Here is a 25880-nt window from a genome sequence, read left to right as displayed (position 1 = left end):
ACTCCGGGTATTGAGCGGAAATACGAGAGCGAAAATGATCACGTAGGATCTTGAATCTGGATTCTACGTGCACGCGTAACGTTTGATGTGGAGGTTTAAAATCAGACCAGCGGCTGGAAGGCCTGAAAGCCCAATCTCCACTTTTTGTCGAAACCTACTTTTTGTGGAATCCCGGCTACATATGAACTCTCTAAAAGGGGATTTCGACAAGTTCTATGTTACGAAGCACATACTGCATATTCCGCTCTCGATAATTCGATCACTGGACTCTAAGTGTCAACACGTCCTTTGTTTTATACTTATCTTATCGCCAGGTTACTCCGTCCTATGCATCTGCAGCCTTTGCCATCCAGGCTCAAACGAAATAAAATACTCCAAAGAGGGTGCACAAGCAACATTATTTTCAAAGTCCAATAATTCGATCTTATTGGGTTCCAAATTCTTCTATCATTCTCATGCAAGCTTCAACTCGCATATCTTCTCCTTCGACAATTCTAACCAAACACTTTTCATGCTCTTAGACTGATGGCATTGAGACATAAATTTACAACCACATTTTCCGAGTTATTCTGTCGTCTTCGATATGCGATCCGCGTTGTGCTGACGGATACACACATGCTATGTGCAATTGCATATACATGCAAAGCTCTCCCTTTCCTAGCCGTTTAAAATAAACACCAACAGATTTCCACAAATTTCCTGTCCTTTTTGCATCGAAATTGAGACATAACCACACCCTGACAGGAACTTCTCTCTCCAACCCCTACCTTATCCCTGGTATGTTTTCCAATTTAGAGTCTCAGAGCAACATATTCTTTTATATTTTTATATTTTTTATTATATATATATATTCAAATTCACCATTCTTCCATAGGTTGAATGTTTTCATGATAAACAGAACTAAGTCGTCAAAAAAATAAAAAATAAAAAATAAAAAATAAAAAATAACAATAAAAGAATCTCTCAAGGAATCCCACCATTGTTAATCTTTGCTTTGTTTTGGGCTTCTCTCTATTTATACTTCTCTGCTGCTGTCGAGTTATGCAAGTTTTTGTCACGGGGGTTACAATAGGGCACTAATTATACACAATTCATATTTCAAGTATCTTTGAGGAAAGTGAGCAAATTAGCCAATTATTATTACTACTCCAAGTTATAATTCCTATCGCTATCTGAGATCTGCTACCAAGACCAAGCCAGTAACTGGACATGCGTATCAAGACCGGCCTATTCCATCCCCTTCAAATAGGAGACTAGCTTTACATCCTAGTACAAACAAGACCCTCCTGGGCTAACAAATAATTTCCAATACCCCTTCTCGTTACTCGTTACCCTTCGCTCGTAAGTTTCCCGCACGAAACAAGATTCATGCTTGCTTTTGATATCATATTTTTGATATGGACATTTTGACTCCGAATTTTCCCAGTGAGCACTGGGTCCGTGAAGGGGGTATGCCATTGATTTACGATGTCCATCCGCGCATCCTAATCATGGTTTCATGATCCGGAAAGCTTAATAACCATGTCCACAGAGAATTAATAGATCTATGATGTCTTGCGACATCTACCCTACCTCTCGTCGTGCAAAGTTTTTAATTCACAGACAGCGACATTTTCCTCGAACACGTCAGTTGTGTATAGCCAGGTGGTAATAAACGTTTAGACCACTTGAACCACGGATGTGGTTAGATCAGTCTGATTCTATCTTCTCAAAGGGCACCCTATTGTGACACAATATATCGGTGGATCCCTCAAGTTCATGTGTCGTACCAAAGTAGCAAATCAAGTATAGACGCACTAGAGACACTCATGTCAAGGGATGAATGAACAGGATGTTAATAAATCCGCATGGCTACATATTTGTAAGGTCATTTGAGTGGCGACTCGTAAGATGCTGGATAAATTCCACTGCACCACTGTAAGTTATTCAGGATGTCCGACTGTAATCATGGAGACTATGAATAAAGGACAGTGTTGCACTTATCTATTTATTCTTGGCCATTGTATCAATATTAGGTCATTGAAGAGATCTATTCAGACACAACGCTTCCTAGGTATATTCACATAGGAAATCCTTACACTAAACTGTTGTAAAACAACTCGTGGTGGGTAGCTTTGTACACTGACTTATAATCAGCTTTGGAGCATCTGTGCCCGATCAATTGCGATATCACACATTGCCTAGGTTGTTCACCGAAAAAAGCACAAGGCGTAAATATCTCATCCACTGTCACTGTCGGATCTCAATAGAAATGGGATATGGAAACAAAGAGACAGCGAAAGACCGAGACTTACTTGTATAATCTCCTCTTTTTCCTTCTCTATATCCCCCCTGTCGATACGCCGACGAATGTCCTCTATTATGACCTCTCTCCGACGTCCGTTTACAAACACCCTGTACGAACTGTTATAGCTCTGCCATATGTGATGAAAGGACGAATTATATATAAAAAGTAATTTGTTCCTTAGAAACAATATCACATACACATATCTCAATCCGGCAAATTTCTCCTCATATTCATCATTCAACCTCTTCAATTCCGCTACCTCTTCCTCTGCCTTCTTCCTTACATTCTCATCCTGCGCCTTTTCTCCTTCTTCCCCCGTTCCGGCATTTAACCCGGCCTGTTCTTGCCTACTCAACTCACTAAGGTTTGCCTGCTTTTTCTCCCCAAGACGAGGATGCGCGCCTAGAATCCCATGCAAAATCTTTCTGTCTTGGGAAGAATTTGCAGCGGATAGAGCCGTCATGCGAGCGCCCACTGCATTGATGAGAGAAGGGTAAGAAGAGAAAGTTTGATGGACAAGGAGGGGGAGGGCAATTGTATGTAAGTCTTTGGAGGACTCAAAGAGGGTGTCAAGGACTTGAGTTTGGGTAGCTTCGGGCAGGGAGGGGAGTGTGGAAATTGGGGGAAGAGAAGGGCGCATGGTTTCGAGATTTTGAATTTGAGGTCTGGAGTGGAGGAGTGTGGAATTTGGGTTAGTTCTTTTAGTGAGAAATAAAATGAGCTGGATATAATTGTGAGCATAATTGGTAGGATTCCAAGTTCCTGTGATTGAACCTTAGAGTTACTTGTCAATCAATTCGATCTGACGTTGATCATGTGATTTAATTCGGCATATCACATCTTCTCGGGCCGAAGCTCCCGGGAAAGCAGCCGAAAGAGTTTGCAACGACCGAGTCAATTCGTTACGTAGAGGAATTCGTTATATAGAGGTTGACCATTCAAAGTATGCCCGAATATCCTGCTGCTGCCTGATTTTCAAGTTTCCGTGCTCCTAATTTTGACTTGGTATAACGAAGAATATAGTATGACGATAGTCAGAACGTAGTTGGCATAAGATAGTAGTATTCGTAATAATAACTAGCTAATCTAAATGATCAATCCATCAAAAGAAGAAGAAAAAAACAGCGAGAAAAGAATGAAATATATATGTGTCCGCGTGCGTACGCGAGCTTGGTCATAAGCGAGGCATACGAGTGATTGATGCTCGTGACATATAGAGAATCTAATGAATATTCGCTGTATAGAGAGGTTTAACTAATTTTTGTAGGAAGAATGAATTCAGGAAGGAATCTTTGTACATTTTATAGAGGTTAAAAGTTCATTATAGTGAGAGTTTACTGTAGTTTGCAACGCAATAGTGTAGTTAGACATTAAAGAACGATGCCCGCTGAAAACTCACATAGAATTCTCATCATGACCTTGACGGCTGCCAAAAGCAGCCGTCGTATTATAACTAGGTATTTAGAAGGGACTTGAAATTCCAGTTCCTCCAATGCTCGGCAACGCCGGGAACACCCTCCCAGGGATTAACATCAACGTATAGTTATAGAGCCTCATATACACTAAAATGATATCAACTATCCTCGGATTTGAAATCTCGGTTTCGAGTGGTCCATGTGCGGGACGGGCCGGATCAAACCTTAAAATAACCTTAAATAGTTACGATTCACTCCGCGGTAACATGTTTACAGCGCTGAAATTATGAAACTTGATGAAGAGGAACCGAGTATTTAAAATTTAAACTAGCGGCTGTCCTTTACTCACAGTCATCTGAAGAAACTGCCCCCGCAGAAATCCCTTGAACAGTTCCACTCCTATTTCGGGTTTTTATGTCCAAGGTATTCTTTTCAGCGATATTATTAAGGTAGTTACAGAGTTTCCACGGCCTGCAATAACTGAGCTCCATTATATGGCTTCCAATCTCGGGTTCTACGATACCCGAAGATATGGATCCAGAATGCTGCTGTCTACACCAACTATCCTAAACTATACCCTTTCTTTTTCTGGTAATGGAGCTAAATTCTCCTTTCCGAACAATGTCAACAAGGCTGAACGTGCCCATGGTCAAAATGAGCTAGAGGTTATTCTAATCCTTTCGGAGGCAGAAAGTGATACCAGGGTTTCATATTACCTTCACGTAAACACTACTAATCCCAGAAGAGAAAGCCCTTCATGGAATATCAAATAGATATTCATGCCATTATGAGCGCTTGCTTATATCAAGAAGTATTTCGACCTTTTGCAGCCTGCAAAAGTCCTTATTTTGTGCCTATTATATGGTATAATGTTGACGCGTGTGTAGAGGGTATTTAGAGATTTAATACCTGATGAGCGGGAGTTCATCATTGAACATCCATAATACGGAGAGCAAGACTTCTGAAGGAAAGACGAGGTGTCAACATAAGAGGAGGAGAAGCTGGATTTGGAGATAATCAAATTTTTAGTTCCTACCAACTTCATAACCTGTGATTTATCATGGCCACTCTGAAGTGAAGTGCACAGCTGGGAATATTCCAATCTCCAATTTCTGAAACCTTGGGTGGGGTTTGGTTTTCTCCGTAGCTCCCTCAAGAAAGAGGAGCAATTGAGTTTTTTTCATCTTACACTCGACATGTTGAAAAGAGTGAGAATAACATCGGCAGTATCAGCAGATATCATCTGTGGTGTCCCACTTCTTATCACAATTACCATAACAGTTTTCAATTTTCCCGCATTCGCCTATCTTGCGAAAGAACTTATTTCTGGGATTTGAAATTTCATTCTTGCCGGTCGTGGTCGTACATTTTCATGTCCTGAACGAACAACCGGATAGAAACCCACCCTGTTAGCATGGTAGTTAGGTAGGCAGCGATAGAGGAAATGGATTGCAACTTATCGTCCGCCTGATCGGGTGTCTTTTACCAATGGGCCCCGTGTGGCTGGGCTATGAAAGCAGGGAACATCTTTTGATGGATCGCGCTTTCAAACATGCCGTATCAGTACGTGCTCCAGGATATGTATAACGTTCAGAGATGATTGTTTGTGCGAACTTTTGATATCATCTCATACAGCATTGATTTAGCGATATAAGGCAAAAGCAGACTTCATCTACAGGTGTATTCTTTGGTCGACTTATCAAGCAGTCGCAAAGATTAGATAGTGACAGGATTGGATAAGGACATCAAGGAAAAAGGACATGGAAACCGCGAATAAAGAGAATATAAACTCCCACCCGTCCTTTTTTTTTAAAAAAAAAAAAAAGAAAAAAAAAGAAAAGAAAAAAGCGAAAGATATGCAGCAGTTGTATAATTTAACTCAATCAACACTGTTCACGTTGAATTAGCTGTTCCATCCAGGAGGTCGCCGGGGTGCGTTATCATCTGGGTTGCTAAGCTTTTGAGTGTTACACGCTGTTATTATCACCTCGAGGGGTGTATATCTGAACTACACGTTTGCATGGTGTTAATGTAAATATTTCGAAGAAATTTTTCAGATCTGCGCCCAGGTATGTTGGAGGAATGGACGCACAAGCACCCAATTCCCGATTTCCAACTTAGCCCCTCACCCACTCACCCCACACGAACTATCTCTTCTCATAGATATAAATTGCATCGCAGATGTGTGGAAAGATGTAATCACAGCACCTTTCACAGTCCGGCATATGTTTGCGCCAGGCCTTCAGGTCCAACATCATGAGGTGCATTCAAAAGCAGATCTCTGACACATCTTTCTGGCAGTGTATAATGCCCACAGAGAAGGAGCTTGTTGTGATTTCCGGACCTAGCCAGTTCGATTGAATGCATTGAGGAATGAATGTTCAGCATGAAACTCACGACAACACTCAGTGCGACTAACATAGGACTTTTTAGTTTCTGATTTAATGAATTGATATCAGTACTCATATTGTCAATATTACCATCCCTCCTTCAGCACAGGGCAGGCGTGTAGGACCAAACAAAATGAAGAGTAGCATCCGTCATAGTTGTAGCAAACTATGCCGGAGAAGTGAAAAAGGATGTTTACCACAGTTGGTAAAGGGGAGGTTGTCGCAAGGCATGAAGGGAGCGGCTTTTCCCAACACAACTCCCAATGACTTTTTTTCGGTGCTGCAATTTTTCGTGTAAGGTGTCGCTGCGATTTTCTTGTTGTCGAGGGGTTAGCTATCGGTCATATATATATAAATTTTCTTTCTCTCTCTGCGCCGTGATGATCTTCCACGGCTAACGAGTGCGAACATTAAACAAAAACACACCCCACATGGCATATCGGATCGGCAATGAAACAATTGGTTGGTTGGCAGCAAACCGGAAAAAGAAAGTGGAAGAAATCGAAAGCTAAAAGATATGATTTCAAATGGGTGGGACCAGGATCCGGGGTTGGTTAGCATTTGGATCAACACACATGAGACATCCTGATGTGCCTAAACGGCCTCCGAGGACCAGGCCAAAGATTTGGTCGGTTTTATTATCCCTGGAACCTCAAGCACTCATCCAATTGTGAAGCGCACAAGTGCAGATGTGCAAAACTAAGAGCGATTTTCCCGTCGCATGTGTCATTAAAGTAGATAGGCCTAGGAATGATGGATTTCCACAGGCTGGTAGGAACCTACAAGTGCATTGATTCGGGCGGAATTAACGGAGTAAAATGCAGATCCTCAAGGCCAATTAGAAATCGCATTTTTGATGGAAGTATTTCGGAAAAGTCGTGGTCAATGTACACTGTGCATACATACATATATATCGAAGGTGGGGCCTCCTCGTTGGTGTACATTAATATAGGATCGATCACTGGATGTTAAAGAATGTTTTGATCTCTTCTGCGGTAAGAGACATGGTTAAGCGATCTCTGGTGTGGAGGTTTCGTCGCCACCTCACCCCGCTAAATCGATGTGGTCGGACAACTAATATCGTAACAACAGCGAGTGGGTTGGTCACCTTACTTTCTTTCTTGGACGGCTTGGTGGGACAAGGCACCAAACAATGAATAGTAGTAGAGCGGCAGCAAAAGTGCCACAACCGAGGAATAGGAAAGATGTCAGCAATTAATTTGAAGCTAAACTATTCTAACAAATTGGTAGTATATTGACGTTGATACCGATGTTATGTCGATGTCCTCGAGCGAATTAGTTAGCGGCTATGAATTTCCAAGAAATGAATAAGCTGGAATTGTTGGCTTGGGCGGGATAACCAGAACCTGGATAGTAACTGGATAGGCATAATATATATCTATATATGGATCTTAATATAAAAGGACTCCTCTGTGGGGTATTCCCGGTGTGCAAATACTGTATCCTTTTCTTGAGCTTCCTTTGTTGACCCCTGAAAATAGCATATCTGCCCGCCAAGGACAGCCTTTGATTTGTCCTCCCAGAATCTCCAATCTCACGTCTCCACTAAAGAGCAAAGCATAATGAGAAATATCTCTAAAATAACACACCCAGAGCTAAATGTCCCTGATCTTGCCTGGCTCCTCCAGAATTTTGTCCCATCTGAACCTTTATTCCTTTGTTCCCGTTTTTTTTTTTTTTTTTTTTGTCTTTTTGCCTCCCCCCTTTTGTCTTTTCGTGCTTCCAAGGGTTGTGCTACGACTGTAGTTAGTGTAATCTCCTAACGCTCGTTTTCTCCAAGCTAACGCTCAACCTCGCAAACTCCTCGTCTTGTCTCCTCCACATCCCCAGACGCAAACACCCTTCACGCGCTCTGCTGCTGTTGGGCCCCGTATTGCTTTTCGCGTTGCCTCTCTAGGGCTTCGTCCTTTCCAATGCAGCTCCAGTCATGTCTCTCAATGGGTTAGATGATCCCGCCGTCATCGAGTCCTACCAGGCTTCACTTGCTGAAGCTGGAGGATGGTGAGTTTAATTCCAATTGCCTTTGCCTAACTGTTTTGTTGCTGGCCTTTGGATGTTTCTATTCTCCTGCTACGGTGTTGCCCGCTCGTTTTTGCCCATTGCAATGCCTCCTTCGAGATGGATTCAACAACCTCATGTTGCTGCAAACCCTTTTGTGTTGAGCGCAGTGTGTTGAGAGTTTTCATTGCGCTGACTATGTACCCGTTCCTCCTTCGCCTTTTCTCCTTATAAGGTTTCTGCTCAAATATATCACTCGGGATACAGTCGCCCTCCTGGCTCGTGGGACGGGAGGAGTGGCTGAGATCAGAATCACCATCGATGGCTACGAGGAAATATCCCCCCTTTACGGGTTTCTACAGTATCGTCGGAGGAAGATAATATTAAAATATGTCCCCGAAGGGATCTCAAGGTTGATCCAAGGTATTTATCTCTTCATTTCAAGTTAGATGTTGGCATTTAATTTCCACTGGCTATTAACCATCGGAACTGCCAATTTCTAGCACGAATAACGGTCCAATTCCAGTCCATATTGGACAAGTTCACACCCAACGATGCCGTCTTCTCCCTGGCCCTTTCGTCGGAATTGACAGAGAGTGCCCTCTCCTCTGCTTGTCTACTCCATACCGCATCTGGTTCTATGACCTCCTCGTCCAGCTCTCTGCTTCGTCAAAAATTGGGTGAAATTACTGAAGATGTAGAGGAATGTGCTAGCCCCAGGGAAGAAACACATGCGCATCTCAACAATGGGAATATAAGTCGACGCGAAAGCGTTTTCAGTAGGACATCGGAGGCAACTGCTGTACCAAGCCACCATCATAGGGCCCAGGGGTCCACAGATACTTCTAAAACTCATATCTCTTTACAACCTTCTCGAAACAATGTGTCCGATTCCGGAGCTGATAAACCCTTGCCTTCTATTCCTCGAAATTGCAGTGATAGCCAGTCGAATGGCCTTGGGCAAAGGCACCTTTTTGACTCGCTAGCGTACTCCCCTCCTGATTCGCGAAAATCTTCGCAGTCGACTAGACCATCCTTACGGGATCTGGATTCAATAAGTGTGTGTCGTCCGAAGGTTAAGTTAGGTCCCCGGCCTTCGATAGATACAAGTGGACGACCACGGACGGCGGGATCAATAGGCAGATCGAACGACACTCGTCCCGTTGCCTCACTACCTGCAGGGGTTAGGACGTCTACTCGAAAAACCGGACCTTCTGCAGGACGTCCCAAATCCCAGCCGGACATCCATGTTCTACGACTTCACCCATTGGCGGTTCCACCTGTGCCACCACTACTGATGCCGCCTCCGTCGTTCAACCTTGGCCCTACGTCGAGAAATGCTCTAGGTTCCCCGAGATCGGTTGTGAGCGTGCCAATAACATTTTCAATGACCCCTGAAAAGCAGAGGTTAATGCGAGCGTTGGAATTGCGGAAGAAACAAAGGGAAAGCCGTGGAGAAAAAAATGAAAAGAAGCAGGATGTGCCTATTAATGGGCCAGAGGAAGCAGTGGAGAACAAAGAGAACATACATATTGTAGAGACTGAATTAACTACCCACCCAGAACCGACTGAACCTCTCTCCATCGAAACAGATACCGAGTCTCATACTGAATCCACCCCAGGGTGCCAACGTCAGCAACACCCGCCATCTGTCATTCTGATCAACGAGAAGATCCCAACACCTCCGTCGCCCGATCCTTCAAACTCCGATTCAGCTGTAGATGTCGGAGCTACAAAACCCGCCAACGATCAACCTGCGTCCTCATTTGCCCCTCATATGACCACTCCTTCATCTGATTCAACGGAAAGAAATTTTCCAACACTTGTGGGAGCAGACAAGTGTGGAGGTGTGGAGGAAGACAAAGTTGAAGAAGAGACTTGGGGATCTAACCAGGCTGATCCACAAGTTGTGGAGACCAGTGCCTCCAATGATACACAAATACAAACCTCGAATAACGAGAGTGAAATAAAACATGTTGCTGAGTCAACCGACGCCCCAACTGGGGGGCTTAAAGTCTCCGTAGTTGAGGTTCCTTCTGATTTGCGCTCGCCGGAGGCCACCCCAAGGGCAGTCCTAGCAACATCTGTAAACGACACATCTCCAGATTCTCAATCCGCGCCTACAACATCTGAAATGATGCCGACCGACACATCCCAAGGGTCTCTACAATCTAGCACCCGGACCGCGTCAGTTGTCCCACGCAAATCCACGGAAGACATATCTATAACATCAATATCTGCCGCTGGTGATAACGATATGTCAAAATTTTATCAATCTTTATCCGGACAAGAGGCATCCGCATCCGTTGATATAAAGAGCAGGCGCAAAGGTGTCATTCATCCTATTCATATTGCAACGCAACTGGATGAGTCGGACGAGGAACATCTGTTGTCTGATGACTCCTTCATGGAGGAATTGGGAAGTGCTACAGTTCAACAAGCGAAGCCAATAGCGGTCCCGAAAACCCCGACCTTCGTAAAAAACGGAGAGTTGAATACACCTGCAGATTGGAGGGGATCCAGAGCTGTTTCTAACCCGACCAAATCAGGAAATTCTGGATCAGACGTGCAAGCCCTTCCCATTGGCAGATCTGCATCTGGCTCTTATTATGAAAATCAGAAGGCGGTTCCTGTCCTTGTCGCAAAAAAAGTAAATGTTTCCTCGGGGATCTCAAAACGTATCAAGGCGCTGGAAATGTTCTCCAGCCGCGAAGGTCAGCAACCTTCTTTGGCGCCGAAGCCTCCCCTTCCATCAACTGATTCCTCAATATCACCATTTGAAAAATTTCGCAAACGGACGTCTATCTCCCAACCAGGCCTACCACCTGCAGCCTCGATCAGAAGCAAATCTCCCTCATACACTCCATCCCCTACGTCTCCCAAGGAACGTTCCCGTTCTCCCAATCCCCCAATACGGGTTGATAGCCTGTCAACATACAGAGGAAAGTCTACTTCGGTATCTGTGACTGCTCGCATAATCCGGGATCCAACTGCACCTTCAAGTGAATCTCTCGTGAACCCGTCGGAACCCAATGTCCTAAACCTCCAACGCAGCCCTCTTATTGTTGAGAGTGATGTCCCCGAAACTCCACGTCGTCTCTCTACTTCAACCATCTCACGGCCAGAAAAACGGAGGCTCTCTAATTCATCAAGCATCGGATCGGGTCGAGCTTCCACAGCTACTGGTGTTCCCCGCTCGGATTCTATGTCAAGCAGGCTCTCCGTATCATCTCGATCGAAGCATGAAGGACACAATCCTCATACTTCCGCCGATTCTCCCTATGGCCCTCTTGACCGTGTCGATGAGGCTAAAGAGGAAAAGAAGACGTCCAGGAAGTCACGCATTATCCGCCGCATGTCCTCAATCACCTCCAGTTCACGACGAGGTATAATAAACGCCCTCAGTCCAACCTTGAAAGAAGAGGATTCCCAGCTGGCCTCTCTAAACGACGAAGATGCAACCACAGAGCCTCCGCAAGTGATCGATATTGGAGAAGTTAACGTACAATTCCCAGACACTCTTCTCTGGAAGCGAAGATTCATGCGCATAGATGACCTGGGTTATCTCATTCTGACTCCTGGGACTATCGATGGCATTGCGCGAAACATTGTTAAGCGGTATCACCTCTCTGAATTCCGGACGCCGTCTTTGCCCGATCAAGATAGACAGGAGCTCCCTAATAGCATTGTGCTGGATTTCCTAGATGGTAGCACGTTGCAATGTGCGTGCGAGTCGAGGCAGGGACAAAATGCTATCCTTCAGATTCTTTTGGAGGCTCACCGGTCTTATCACCAAGTCTTTCCTCAGCAGGAATCATAAAAGGATGGTTGCCTAATCACTTAGGAAGGGATCGGTACTATATAATAACGGTTAATTTTTATTATACCTCAACCCAGAATGTTATATCTCCCCTTATCATATTTTTCATGATTTCTATGATATTATGGTATATCTCATTTTGACCTTTTTTCAAAAAACAAAATTATCCGCCCCTCACATACCTCCCTCCGCTGCTGGTTGACCCCAATGCTACGCTATTTTGTGCCAGCCAACGATGTCAAATCGACAAACTGGACTTTCCCGCCGGCTAACTAGCTATGCCTCTTTCGATTTGCGATGACGATCTTCGGAGATGTTCGTCTCTCGTTCTTGGATTGATCGAAACATGTTTACGTATTTGACAGTCCTTAAAATGAACATCTCCACCAGAAGACGTCGCTGGCTAGGTACGTGTGACGGTGAAGATATCTTCAACGTGAGGAGGGTATGCAAAAGATGCTGGTGAACAAGGGGCTTCTGGGACTTCATTGGCTCCCCTTGTGCGGGTAATGGAAGATACTTCATACTTCATATATATCGTCGACAGTGGAATTTGTTTTGGCGGGGCCGATACGCACTACTAGTCACCCTCTTTTCTTCTTTTCCATCTTTTTCACTTCTCTCATATGCAATCTACTCCCTCAATGCACGTCTAAACCACCGCTTCTGCCAGTTTTTCCTTCTTGCTTTTATTCCCCAAATCTCCGTCCACATTCATTATCGGCCACTTGCTTCCGGCCTTTTTCCCTTTTTAGTAATTTTTAAAGACTTTTGTCCCTGAACCTATTTTCCTATTTACTGGGCTTTGTTCGGTATTCTTCATATTTCTTGTTTTCGTAAGACTAGTTATTTACTTTCTTTTCTTTCTGTTTCTTCTTTATTTCATCTCTGATTCCCTTCTAACTTACTGTTGGAAGTTTTTCTAGATTGATTTCCTATACTATTGCCACTTTATTTCTTACTTGTCTTTTCCCTTTTGTGCCTCATTTTGCTGTTATCCCTCGACCAATTCTTTTTCTAAGTGTTTATCTCTTGTCGGTTTCGATACCTTTTTCTTCCCCTTTTCTATTTAGTCTTTTATTTCAACCACTATATATCCCCACTATTTTTTATTTTTTATTTTATTTTAGTTTTTTCCATTTAAATACACCTTTTATAACTTTAGTCCTCCTGTTTTCATTTAGTGTTTTTGAGGCGCATATCTTGAACACTTGCCACATCTACTCTATTCTTCTCTTACTTTCGAAACACCTTTCTTCCCTATTTCCAACTCATCCTGGTGGTTTCTGCTACACCCCGAAATATTATAGAATTACTGAGCAATATCTGGCTAGCCAACAGTGTTGTTTCGAGTTTTAATTATTTTTTTTATTAGTACGGATCGCTTTAGAATTTTAAGGATATCCCGTATCATCTAATTCTATAAAGTTGTAGGATTTATGTTGTAATTCTGCGTGAAGATCAAATCGACCTATTCCCAAGGGCTCTAATCGATTCCATTCTCTATCCTATAACATGCAAGCGCTCAATGAATAATATAGGGTAAGCAAACAGCATGGTATATTCTTACTGATTTGGAGATATTTTGATGTACATTACAATGCATTAAATGCCAAATAAATATGCGCAGGTATAGACAGACGAAAACTGAACCAACCCATCCACGAATGCAACAAGGAGCGGAAAAGTAGGGACACCCAGAAAATCAACACCCAGATAACTCAGTCAATTGGCCCCAGCCCTGACCACTCTCGCCTCATCATCTCACAATCCTTCATCCTCACCCTCATTCACAGCCTCAATGACTCCCTCAACCTCCCCCCTCCCCTTCCTCTCAACCCACTCGTCCAAAAACTTCTGTAATTTGGGCCCCCACACCTCTTCTCCCGCTTCCAAATCGCGATACTCTAGCACTTTGTCAGGCTCCAGCGTAAAGTCAGCCTGGCGCGTGCGGACAAGTGATGACAATATTGCATTGCTGTCTAGTGCGAGGCCAAGATCGTGGGCTAGGGAACGGACGTAGAAGCCGGATGAGACGGTCATCGTAAGTTTTACGGCGGGTGGTGACGGGTGTGATTTTGAGGAGGTGGATGTGTTAGTAGTTGTCGTGACATCAGCGGTGGGAGAGCCGTCAGCAGTATTGGTGAGGGGTCCAGTACCGGCGGTGGTCGTTGTAGAGATAAGTATGTCAGTGGCAGGATTTTGGCGTTTTGGGGAAGGTGTGGAGGCTGGAGATGGGGATAGCTTTCTCTTCACACCATGTGCTTCTTCGGGCTCCCTGGAGTTATCTCGGTGCTGTTCTTTCGGAATCGTAGATGGCAGAGAGTCCTTAGATATCATCTTCTTCGCTATAACCTTTTCCGTACTGTTCACCTCTTCCATTGGCAAGACATAATCATGCGTGCCCCCCTCATACCATTCCACAATTTCCAAATTCATCACTTCCACTGGCCTCTTCAAAATCGCTACAGGCGGCTCAATCCCCTTCCTTGCATACTCATACAGTCTTTTCCCTTGCACCCTCAGCGCCGAAAACATTGAAGGGCGCTGCATAATCTTCCCCCTAAATGTCGCTAGCGCTTCCTCCACCCTCTCCCGCGTGATATGCTCGTACGGTGCCCTACTCACAACCTTCCCGATACAATCGTACGAATCCGTCGCGGCGCCAAATAATACCACGGCCTCATATGATTTGGTGCAGGCAAGAAAGTTATTCAACTCCTTTGTGCCTTTGCCAACGCCAGTTATCAGCACGCCTGTCGCCATGGGGTCGAGGGTGCCCCCATGTCCGAGTTTCACTGCAACACGCTTGTCGCGTCGTCTGCGCGATTGGTGTTTGCTCTCAGCGCGCCGCCGAATGTGCTCTGTGTCGACCCATGGTTGGAAGAAGCGGGAGCGGGTGAAGTGCTTCTGAAGGTTACGGAGCACTTCTGCTGAGGATATACCGGCGGGTTTGTGGACAGCTGAAATTTTTTATTTTTTAAAAAAAAGGATGAGTTAGTTTAGATGTGACTTTTCTCAGGGTCAGGAACGGAGAATAATAAACAAACCGAAGACGCCTTCCAGATTGTGGGCATGAGACATTATGACTGGGAAATCTCTGGTGCGGAAGCGGAATTGCATGGGTGCTGAAGGATTGGTGTCGGGTGGAGCGGAAATTGGATGGAGTCGGCAAGATGGAGATTGCGACGATGAGGGGTGTCGCAGATTGTAGGGTGGAAGGTAATTGCTATACTAAACAGCCGTCCATCGTTCAGAGGCATGTAGAATTTCTAGAAATATACATCAATTGCGCGTGCTGGTGAATTGCACTGTAGAGCACGTATACTGTGGTTGTTGTTATTCGCAGAGTTTTCATGTTGCGGACTTTTGATTCTGAAGAGAAAAGAGAATAGGGCTGTACGCCAAAATACGGTAAAGAACGCCCATCACCACCAATTTGCCCCATGTGTACCGTATTTCAATCGTACGTACGGATACACATACAATTTGGATAATACCGTACTTTACGATACTAGTCTAATCGCCTTCAAGGCTTCATCTCAGTTTCTCGTTCTTCATCCCCACTCAATGTGTGTGATCTCTATCAGCGACAACATCAAAGCTCCTTTCCAAGCCATCATGGTGCTTACGGAGATATGACGACGCGAATTGAGAATGTCCTGGCTGCTAGAGACTCCTCCCTCAAAGATGAGAACGACTGGGAAGAGTTTGCCCTAACCGATGTCAAGGTTCTTGTGCCTGGCAAGGCGCGCTATGCTAATGTCCTGACTGCTTCTCCAGAGAATCCAGTCCGTGTCACAGGCCAGCTAGAAATTGTAGAGGAGGAGCAGGAGGATCTTGGTATGGAGAATCCGCCTTGGTGGATAGTTGGTTTTGCATTGGGCTGACGCGTTTCTTTTGCCCTGATATTTGATAGTCCTGGATGATAATTACCGAAATAAACGGGTTCTCATTGATAACGTCACTCACTATGCCTACGGACAACATGACGATGGTGAGATTGGTTTGTGGGTTGCGGGTTCGGCAGGATGGTTTTCCATTGCACCCGCCAGAGGCTTCAAACCGATGTTCAACCAAATGGTCGAGGCCATTGATCTTCTTTATTTTCTAGCGGATAAACACCAAAATAACAAGCGGCGGGGCAAAAAGTGGAATCCGAAAATAGATTATCTTTTCGACGAGGTGAGTTTCGGAAAATATGTTTGTGAATTGATTGCTCTAGCAGCGTTTTCAGTTGTGTGCGATTGCGCTTACTTTTACATTCCTCAACAGTATACGAAGCACACCAATGGCGCTTGCGAGGATGCAGAAGATTCAGCGGAAGTGTTTTATAAGCACCATGAATTTCTAATAAACCAGATGGTTCAGGGCAAGGAGAATGTGGATTGGGCTTCGACCCCAATATGTGCTCATCTACGAGAATTGTATCCGGTATGATTGATTTTTTTTTTTTTTTAAAAAAAAAAAAAAACAAAAACAAAAACTCTTTCCGTAAGACAGGATTCAGCAATTTCTAGTTTCTAACATGGTTTCAAGGACGTATATGAGCGTGAGGAGGCAATTGCACAGGAAGCCCGAGATGAGAGTGAATCGGACGAAGAACCAGATGGATCTCTTGATGCTCCAGACGTCGGTAGAGAACAGGCTAATACAGTATTTGAAGTTATCTTAGACATGAAGGAGTCCGGGTTACTTTCTAAACGACGGCTTAATGTGATGACTGTTGCAGAAACCCTTCTAAAACGATACGAGATGACCTCTTTAAATTATGCTCTCGATCTGATTCGTGCACGAGCCGGTTTTCTTATTGAAATGATGGATAACGCGCAAACCTCGACATTTGACTGGTCTCGAAAAGCGATATATCGGCAGCTAAAAGAGTTGGAAAGTTCAGAAAGTCTGCAAGACATCAGTGCAACCCCACTGCATCCTAGAGCGCCAATGGGGGCCAGCCCCTCTCCTCCATCTGGAGAAGAAAGTGAAGACGAGGATGAAATCCCTCTCCCAAAAGGGCGAAGGCGACGGGTACGGAAATCTCTCCTTCGACCAAAGATGAGCTCTGTTTCGGCCAAGGGAGCTAGCAGACGTAATCCACAAGCGGTGGAAAATACAGATTCAGATTCAGAAGAGGAGGAGCTGAAGTTGGCGGAGGATACATCTTCGAAAACACGAGGCCACCGTCTGGTTCACGATCCGTTGTCTGCGAAGGTAAATGAGAGCACTCGTTCCGTCTTATCTAGTTCAGACGTCGCCTCAACAAGGAAAATACCATTGCAGAAAATCTTTGATAGCATCATGGCGACCAATCACTCCGCGAACAGTAACAACGAAAACATAAGTCATTCCTCAGAAAACTTCGAGCCTGCTAATTTACCTCCGGATACTTGGGTTTGTTCCGTTCAAGGATGCGGTAAAATTATTTACAAAGCCGGTTCAAAACGATCCAAAGAGTCGATACTAGACCACTCCCTGGTCCATGCAGAGGACACGCAGACCAAACTGAACCTTGTCTTCGCGGAGCAGCGCCAAAATGTCAACGTCTCCATTAGTCATCTTATAAGTCGCATCCGCGATTTTGGATCCCATCAGGAATCGGCAGGAACTTCTGAGTTGGAGATTGGTGAATCATCTTCCCCAAAGCGAGCGAAGCGATGAGCCTTCACTTGTTGCTAGTTCCTGTTTACAGATACAGGGATCAAGCCATTACAAATAGAGCAGAGTTTGAGTATTCGGTGTCTTACACGATTCAATCAACGACTTGTCGCTACCTTGACCGGTTTAATCATCAACCCGTCCGAAGACGCACTCTCGTTCGCCTCAACGAACATGAAGTGGAGAGACTGTAACCTCTCGAGGTTCGTGATTTCCCAAACGCTAATAGCTAACGCTCTTGGAAGACCTATTCCGTGTCCTAATATGTTGACGTTCAGGCAATTATCATATATACTCATAGCGCGGTAGAAGCCATGTGTACCACCCCCGAAGGACTCATAAGGCTAGTTTTTATGCGTGGTTGTGCATTACTTACTTTTCAAACGAAACATAAACCATGATGCAGTGCTCTAATAGCTAGGAGCCTCGTTTCTGTTAGATCTACTACGGTTAGTTTTTGGTTCTGTTATGCTTCCTGTGTATAACTACAATAACGATGTGACGAAATGATATTTAAATGAAAATTTGATGACCCGACCCATCCAAGTTCTTCGAATCAAATGATATCGATATAACGCAAGAATAGTCTCTGCTCGTAGCCATTTTGTAACTGTTGTAATTGAGCAACTTTATAATGTCCTTCAAAGGGTATCTCCAACAAGGAACGATTACCTAGGTAACGGTTTTGAATTAAAAAAAAAAAAAAAAAAAAAACCCTACAATCCCGAGGGAGAATAAATAAAGCGACCGCGGGTGGACGCGCAGGAAAACCGCATAGGAAAAATTGAAAATATATAGCAGTACGCAACTGTATCTTCTGGCATATCTCTCGCTTCCTTTCACATCCTCTTCGCCGATGCCCTTCTATTTTTGCCCGGCCTCTGCGCGCCTCCCTTCTTATGTCCCTTCATTTTACCAATTGAGAATCCACTGAGATCACCACTGGAAACGGCATCTCCGCTTTTTGCGAATCGCTTTTTACCACCAAATCCAAATTTCTTTTCCTTCTGTTGCCGCTTATTTTGCGCGCCGGGTCCGTTACGAGCACGCTTGTTGGCTCCTCCGCGTGAGTCAGATTTGCTAGCGTCGTCAAGGGTAACGTCGAAGAGGTCTGATTCTTCGGTGGGGGCACCATCATTGGCTTTACGCTCTGTTAAGCAGGGAGATCAATTATGTTAGCGACAATGATGCAGCTCGTGACAAATTCAAGAGCAAAAAGATACGGATCTGATGACGAAAACGTACTCCTCTTCAAACTGTTAATTTTATCCAGAGTTTCCCTCTTCTCCTTTTGCCTCTGCTGCAGCTTGGCGACCTGCACTTGTTTTCCAAATTTCTTTAGATCGCGCTGCCTCTTGGCCTCCGCGCTTGCCTTCTTGGCTGCGGCCTCTTCGTACAGCTTCTTTTTCACCTTGCTCATGTGCTCATCGGACTTGACCATCTCAGCGAAGTAATCTGTCGGCCGCGAAAAGGGTATTCCTTCTTTCTTCAATAGGTCTCTTGCGGATTTCGCGGCGGAGACGCAGACGGTGTAGAAGGCCAATTCACGCGTAAGATCGTCATTGGGGTCTGGGACGTCAATGGGTTCTGTGGAGGTGAGGGAATTATGTTCTGAAAAGGGTGTGTGAGGTGTGATGAATGAGATGCGTTTGAGGGAGGAGAGGATGGCGGCGGAATTATTGATGGTGAGGCGTTGGTGTGGTATTACGTCAGTTGCGTCTTCTTCCGAAAGTTCAGATAATGGGATATCTTCTTCATCCATTTCTTCGTCTCCCTCTTCCTCTTCATTATTCGTCCATTGGTCGTCTTGCGCAGGGGTAATTTCAGCCGTTTGCTCCTCTTTCTCTCCCGCGCCATTTTGCTCTGGAAGAGTGGGATCCTGTAATTACCAAATGTTAGCCGCTATGTCAGGGACATTGCCACTCTAAGGGCCCTATCCGACACACCCACATTATGTTGATTTACCTCCTTCTCGTTGTCATTGTTGGTATCTTGAGCATTTCCCACCTTCATTCTTTTCCGCTTCTCGGCTGCCTTCTGCAGTTTCTTCTGGCGCTCTAGTTCATAATTACGGCCTTTATGGGCATCTAGTGCCAACAACAATTTACTTTTCTTGGCCATGGTGGATATATGAAGAGTAAAATGCTCAAAACAAGAAGGGCTAATATGGGGACGTTAAAGGGGTGATTTTTCTGTGGGCGACGGATTATCTCCAAATGTAAAGGAGCTTGAAACACAGAAATTTCGGCACGGCGCTAACTCGTATCAGGTTAGTGGGAGAATATCTGGGGCATTTTTATCCTTACCACATTAGGACAAGCGCGTGACGAGCCTTGTTCGCGTGGCTTTTCTCCACGTGATGACAGGATAGCAAATTTCCTTTTTGGGATTGGTCTGATATCTCGACTTTCGTAGCATCTTCAATTATCGCTGATTCTCTTTAATCCACCATCACCCGTCTGCCGTTTCTTAAGGTCCTCGCGGATGTCAAATCACCACAAGTTTGTTTTATTGAAATTTCTAAACCTCTTTGGTTATTTCTTTAATGGCCATACCTCATGAAACACTACCAATCTCGCTGCGTATATGCTTGAAATATACCTTGTCTGCAGAGTGTCAGTTGTTCTTCAGTGACCAGGCGGTCAGGCGGCCAGGCGGGAAATTCTGTTGCAAACACACCTGCCAAAATTTCTGTCCCTGGAAGCCTTCCTGGCCCACAAATGATATTGCCCTTGAAGAATTACTGACCACGCTGACCAGATCCCGGCAAGGTGAAAAATCCGTTTCCCGCTTCAATGTCAGTCTTGTTTGTCTGAGATGATGTGACGCGACCTGAGGGAGCCTTGATCTTATGTGAAATGAGGATCCATGCATGAAATTGCTGCAAAACTATGTAGGAAATTCTGACACCACACGGTCTCTATCGTTGGGTGGCCTTGTTTACGTACGCTGACCGGGTTGTGAATAAATTTGAACTCGATAATGTGATGGCATGGGCCCGCTTCGCATCCTCAAGTCAACTCTTGTCACAGGCTTCTATGGTCGAATTGTACTTGTATTCATTCAATATTTTGTCTGTTGTGGTTACTTGGGGTTTTTTTTCTTTTTTTTTCTTTTTTTTTTTTTTTTGGAACCTCTGTTCCAGATCCATTGGTGTGCGACATGATCACGTTGTTCCTCAGCAGCAACTGGGTCACCGTATGCAAGTGCCAGGATGAAAAAGTGTCGACCTCCAGGACGAGCTCCGTGCAATAGAATTATATGTCTATTCCCAGAAGGACCGTGAAGTGGTTCAACCTAATTATCACATCATATTAATGGAGTCAGGGTGGCCTGGACGGTCACAATTTTACCAAGACAACGAGCCTCGTTCTCAAAATCCCGCCCAGCAAACATGCAACTCAAATCCCGATCCTCGAGGATAAAAGAGAACTATGGACGGCTACAAAAATGATTATGTCTCACTCCAATGCATCGTTTTTCTTCATCGTCTGACATGAAATAGAGGTCCTCTCCCTGATCACCTGATATACAGGTTCCCTTTTAAAGCTTTTCCCTCATAGCATCGATGCAATTAAATTGAGCAAAACGGGATCTATGACACTTCAAGAGGTTTCGACCATTGCGTGGGGAATTATAACCCAGGTATAGCTTCTCCATCCCTTTCGAGTCTTTAATTGAAGTTCAGAAGACGGGGAATATTGAGCTGAAATTTCGAGGTGATCATCCATGTTGACCTTGAGGCGATTGACCACACCTCAACCCGGTTTCCACTATCCCATTCCACGAAATGTTGTTCCTTCTATAGGCTGATAGGACAAGCTTTTCCATCACCTACATTAGCCTATCCTTACTATCTTACATGTTATGATGGAACCTAGATGCATTTTTGTACAGACTAACTTTGCGTCAACAATTGCGAATAGTTTAAATGAACATCTGGCCATGGATTCTATGGTTGGTAGATCAGTCTACCTGTATTGTGCACTTCTAGCCACGGGTGGAGGGTCAAGTGGATCGACCTCCGAGCTTGAATTTCTGTGACTCAAGATACAAAATACGTTCAGCACATACTCAGTCCAGGGATGGCTAATTTTCATGTTATCTCCATCGCCCTACAAAGCACAGAGTACAGGACCAGATGTGTGCAGAATTTACCCCGCTGTCAACCTGGAAGAAAACGGATGAGACGACCGGGCTCGGTTGGGTGACCTGCACAGATCTTCAAGCGGGCACTCTAGCTGACGAATATATGATTAGAACCAAAGTTCAACCGGGAAGTTTTACCAACTCATCAACAGATACCTGTATTATTTCGGCCCAGTGGAAAAGGCATGGGTAGTACTGATACCTGCTCATTTTTGCCTCTATAGTGCATGCTTAAATACAAGATCTGCAAACATATCTTGCAATTGCCTAGGGAAGCAGTTCAGAGTAGAGAGCTATTCATCAACCACGACTACAACCCGCAAAACCCCTGCTTCCACCTCCTCGTCCCTGGCTCCATGCAGACACCCATCCATGTGAAGAGTCTTACGGGTCAGGAACAATCGCGTTCCATGCCGACTACTTAACATTGGATATAGATGGCTATGCATCCCACTTTCATGGGTAACTGTTATTAACAAAGATATGTTTTTATGCAAATAACAATATTTTCAGCCACTACAGAAGGGTAGATGTGACAGACACATGCAGCTTGTGTTGAACAAAGTCGCTGGTGGTTTACTATCACGCATGCTGGCTGAAAATCGGTGTTGATTGCGTTACAAAACCATTGGTTAATGAAAGGGCCTATATGTCAAAACCCTACGGGAGTGGCTATGCAAATATGACACAGGAGATGACGCATCGACCAATTTGTGTCACAAAAAGCGAGCCGAGGTTGAAAATTCTACGATTAACTGGCTTAAAGCAAGACAGCGGCATGGCGGTTGACTCGGATAGTGGCACTATTTGTACTTTTATTGTTAATCTGATTGCTACCGGTTTCTTGGGAGCCGAGTCCGGGGTATAATCGAAATTTCCATTGGATATTTCTGGATTATTCGCAGTACTGATATCGTGGCCATGGCTGCCAGGAGGGTGTGGAGCTTTTCTCATCTTGAACAAAGCTCGATCATTTGGCGGTCCATTCAAACTGAATCCTTTGTGATGTCTTTCATCCGCTTCAGATCTAGGATGCGGTGCACTACTCCACAAAGCAAATATCCATGCTACGAGCCTTGAATTTGACAGTCGGATGTCTGTTCCCAATTGTCAAACTGAATAGTGGGTCTATGAATTCTAGTCCTCCTACCCAATGCTGTTCGAATCGGGCATACATCAACATCTTGGATTGATTCGGGTCCCTGGATGAGTGCAATATCAGACACACCTCAAGGCCGCCTGGGGGGGGTTGAACCGGAAGATCTTCAATCCAGCAACTCTATTTATGATGTTGCTTTCTGGGTTTCCGCGAACGGTCATATTATTCGTTTTCGTACCCAGTTATTTTGAATATGAATTGTTTAAAATGGATCTCTTTCTCCCCCGGAATTCGCTGAACATAAAGAATGGGATATTATCTGAAGAATTGGCCTGCATCAGTGTTTGCCCGTTTTACCTAGGCTGTGGAGACTTCTTTCAACGGCAATTGAATAACACGGCGAGCCAAATGCACTACACAAACCAAATGTCCCATGTCCAGAGCCCATCTATAACACAACAACTATTTACATTCCAACATCTTAATAGAAGCCCATTTGCCTTCAATACTATCATCTTCCAGGTTCTCGTTCGGCTGAACATTTTTGCATTCATCTTCCTTGCAACATCCATTCTCCATTACACTTATTCCCCAAAATGGCTTATGTTCGCCCCGATCCTCCAAATGGAGGTCTGAGAGCATGGACGGTGGTATTAGGCTCTTTTCTCCTTCAAATGTCCTCTTTTGGGATACTTCAATACGTAAGTATGATCTCGTTATACAATCATTGCTTTCTCTCCATCTTGTCCTGGATTCATGCGGATATTATCATAAAATGGGAGACTAGTATACTGATATCCTTCAAACCCGTTGCGCTTCTGTCAGCTGTGGAACCTTCCAATTTTACTACCAACATGTCATGCTCCCTGAAAAGAATTCATCTCAGCTTGCTTGGATCACTACTCTTCAGATTGCATTCTTTTTTGTGTGCGGGCCAGCTGTGGGAAAACTTGTGGATGTTTATGGTTCTCGACCAGTCATTGCTCCATTCGCTGTCCTTGCCATTATCTCTCTTGGTATGCTAAGTCTTTGTACGGAGTACTATCAAGTGATTCTGGCTCAGGGCGTTGCCTTTGGAATTGCGGTCTCTGGGACCTGCTTGCCAGCTATCGTGACAGTATCCCAATGGTTCTCAACGAAACGAGGATTGGCTGTTGGTCTTGCGAGTTGTGGAAGCAGTCTTGGTAAGTAATTTCTAGTTTTATTGATGTCCTATTATCCAGCTCCCCTTGTCACTCTCTTTTCCCATTTCCTATTTCCCCTTTCCCAACTTAAATGCAGGAGTGCATCCATTCATAAATATAGATCAGACATCCCCTTACTTGGATATACATAATAATATCTGGTTCTTCAACTTTCCATGCTAATAGAAACAAATAGGAGGGGTTATTTTCCCCATCATGGTTTCTAGACTTATTACGTCTCATGGCTTTGCAGACTCCATGAGATGGTCAATGCTCGTTGTTGGTATAACCATGTTGATTGGGGTGTTGCTTTGCGACACTCCCTTTCCACCGCAGCACAAGTTGAAGAACCTCCAGAACGACGAGGAGAAGGGTCAGCAAACAGCTAGGAAGAGCTCCCAGGATCTAAAAACAGATGATGTTGATTCGCTTGGCAGCAAAGTTGGGGTTGGGGGTGCAGGGTTAGATTCGCTTAATTCTGCGACAGCAGCAGTAAACGGGGAGAGTAATATGAAGAAAGGACTTAATGCCCTGTTTGAACGGAAAGCACTTGGTTGGGCTAGCTTCGTTCTCGGAACATTTTTCTTCATGTGTGTGACCACTGACACGAATGTGCGTACATGTACAAGTATTGGTTACTGACTCGATTTTCTCCTACTTCTTAGGTGGTCGTTCCTAGCGCCGTTCAATTACCTCCCTCTGATGTCCGTTTCCAGTGGAATGTCCCCAGATCTGGCGCAGTACACTCTAACAGTAACCAAGTAAGTATCAAGTCCAAGGAACGGTCATGGAGGTGGGGAGGAAAATACCTTCAAGAGGTATTCCTTGCTAACTGTTGATTTCTAGTGCCGGCTCTATGTTTGGTCGGTAGGTGTAACAATGGATCCCTCTCTTGGAGGGTTTCCTCTACCCCTCCTTGTGTAAATATATTTTTGTTCTGTTCTAACAAAGTATATTGTAGCGTTGGCCTAGGTGCTATGTCCGACAAACTGGGCGCATTCAATGTTATGTGCATTGTCACTTCCTTCACTGCAGCATCGGTTCTTGGCTTTTGGTTGCCTCTGAGCTATAGTCCCTCCACGACAGGTATATTTATCTTTGGGGGAATCTACGGGGTTGCTAGTGGTGGTTTTATCAGCTTAGTTGCCCCGTGCGTCGTGTCTCTCGCCAACAGCCAGCTGGAGAACCTAGGAATTACATTTGGGCTCGTCTGCATTGGTCTCGCGTTTGGGTAGGTTTGCAACTCCCCCGCCTTTTCCGCCCGTCTCTTTGTCAGAGGCCTACCTGTATTACTCCTCCTTTGACCCTCTATTCTCACGCTTTCTGGAGGCTGATTTCTTTTTTTCTTTTCTCTGAGATACAGAGCTCTCGTCGGACTACCAGCAATGGCAGCTGTCAAGGACGCTGCAGCATCGCACAGCTTCGAAGACCTAATTATCTTCACAGGGATAATATTGGCTGTCGGTTCAGTATGCATGATTGTCGCGCGTGGTATGAAAGGGGGTGTTAGAGTCTGGACTAAGGTCTGAGCTTCTAGTTTAGGGGTCTCTAATATCCTTTAATGCTTTAAGGTAGGACTAACAGGGTTCAGAGGTTGGTTTGGAAAAAGAGACAGACTTAAATGAAACAAAGTGGAGCGATACAGGATTAAAAGGCGTAATACATGCAGATATGATAAACCAAGATAAAAGGGTTTAATAATAGATACATACAAAAATTCAGTTTCTCACACATACGCATCACTATGACTGATTCCATCCGTGTGAACAAGTAATCAGAGAGAGAGAGAGAGAGAGCAGATCTTTATGCCTTCTAGAGATTCGAGATCTGGAGATATGTCGTGCTCCCCATGGGTTCGGAGT

At 44.6% G+C, this 25880-nt stretch overlaps 7 protein-coding genes across 7 annotated transcripts; 3 read left to right on the top strand and 4 right to left on the bottom strand.

The window, feature by feature from the left end:
* Window positions 1-2132: 2132 nt before the first annotated feature.
* Window positions 2133-2927, bottom strand: PAAG_02491 (hypothetical protein; the record flags this gene model as incomplete). The annotated part of the gene is made up of 3 exons (XM_015844658.1): window positions 2133-2180; window positions 2295-2394; window positions 2485-2927. 3 exons carry the CDS (start codon window positions 2925-2927, stop codon window positions 2133-2135), a joined length of 591 nt encoding a protein of 196 aa, XP_015701706.1.
* A 5113-nt stretch (window positions 2928-8040) lies between these two features.
* PAAG_02489 (hypothetical protein) lies at window positions 8041-11931 on the top strand (the record flags this gene model as incomplete). Its single annotated transcript, XM_015844657.1, has 3 exons — window positions 8041-8114; window positions 8347-8534; window positions 8615-11931. 3 exons carry the CDS (start codon window positions 8041-8043, stop codon window positions 11929-11931), a joined length of 3579 nt encoding a protein of 1192 aa, XP_015701705.1.
* Window positions 11932-13695: 1764 nt separating this feature from the next.
* PAAG_02488 (tRNA pseudouridine synthase) lies at window positions 13696-15054 on the bottom strand (the record flags this gene model as incomplete). The annotated part of the gene is made up of 2 exons (XM_002795736.2): window positions 13696-14894; window positions 14982-15054. The coding sequence occupies 2 exons, from the start codon at window positions 15052-15054 to the stop codon at window positions 13696-13698; spliced, it is 1272 nt and encodes a 423-aa protein (XP_002795782.2).
* A 515-nt stretch (window positions 15055-15569) lies between these two features.
* On the top strand, window positions 15570-17589 carry PAAG_02487 (hypothetical protein; the record flags this gene model as incomplete). Its single annotated transcript, XM_002795735.2, has 4 exons — window positions 15570-15774; window positions 15851-16116; window positions 16207-16365; window positions 16471-17589. The coding sequence occupies 4 exons, from the start codon at window positions 15570-15572 to the stop codon at window positions 17587-17589; spliced, it is 1749 nt and encodes a 582-aa protein (XP_002795781.2).
* Window positions 17590-18425: 836 nt separating this feature from the next.
* PAAG_02486 (hypothetical protein) lies at window positions 18426-19707 on the bottom strand (the record flags this gene model as incomplete). The annotated part of the gene is made up of 3 exons (XM_002795734.1): window positions 18426-18736; window positions 18832-19465; window positions 19552-19707. 3 exons carry the CDS (start codon window positions 19705-19707, stop codon window positions 18426-18428), a joined length of 1101 nt encoding a protein of 366 aa, XP_002795780.1.
* Window positions 19708-22407: 2700 nt separating this feature from the next.
* PAAG_11505 (hypothetical protein) lies at window positions 22408-23413 on the bottom strand (the record flags this gene model as incomplete). Its single annotated transcript, XM_015847145.1, has 2 exons — window positions 22408-22832; window positions 23305-23413. The coding sequence occupies 2 exons, from the start codon at window positions 23411-23413 to the stop codon at window positions 22408-22410; spliced, it is 534 nt and encodes a 177-aa protein (XP_015703277.1).
* Window positions 23414-23430: 17 nt separating this feature from the next.
* PAAG_02484 (hypothetical protein) lies at window positions 23431-25547 on the top strand (the record flags this gene model as incomplete). Its single annotated transcript, XM_015844656.1, has 7 exons — window positions 23431-23535; window positions 23622-24018; window positions 24215-24608; window positions 24684-24779; window positions 24865-24885; window positions 24980-25249; window positions 25382-25547. The coding sequence occupies 7 exons, from the start codon at window positions 23431-23433 to the stop codon at window positions 25545-25547; spliced, it is 1449 nt and encodes a 482-aa protein (XP_015701704.1).
* Between the last annotated feature and the right edge of the window lie 333 nt (window positions 25548-25880).

Source organism: Paracoccidioides lutzii (genome assembly GCF_000150705.2).
Source record: "Paracoccidioides lutzii Pb01 unplaced genomic scaffold supercont2.5, whole genome shotgun sequence".
In the NCBI taxonomy this organism is placed as follows: domain Eukaryota; kingdom Fungi; phylum Ascomycota; class Eurotiomycetes; order Onygenales; family Ajellomycetaceae; genus Paracoccidioides; species Paracoccidioides lutzii.
Note: the sequence above shows the minus strand (reverse complement) of the source record. Positions and strands in the feature narration are given on the sequence as shown.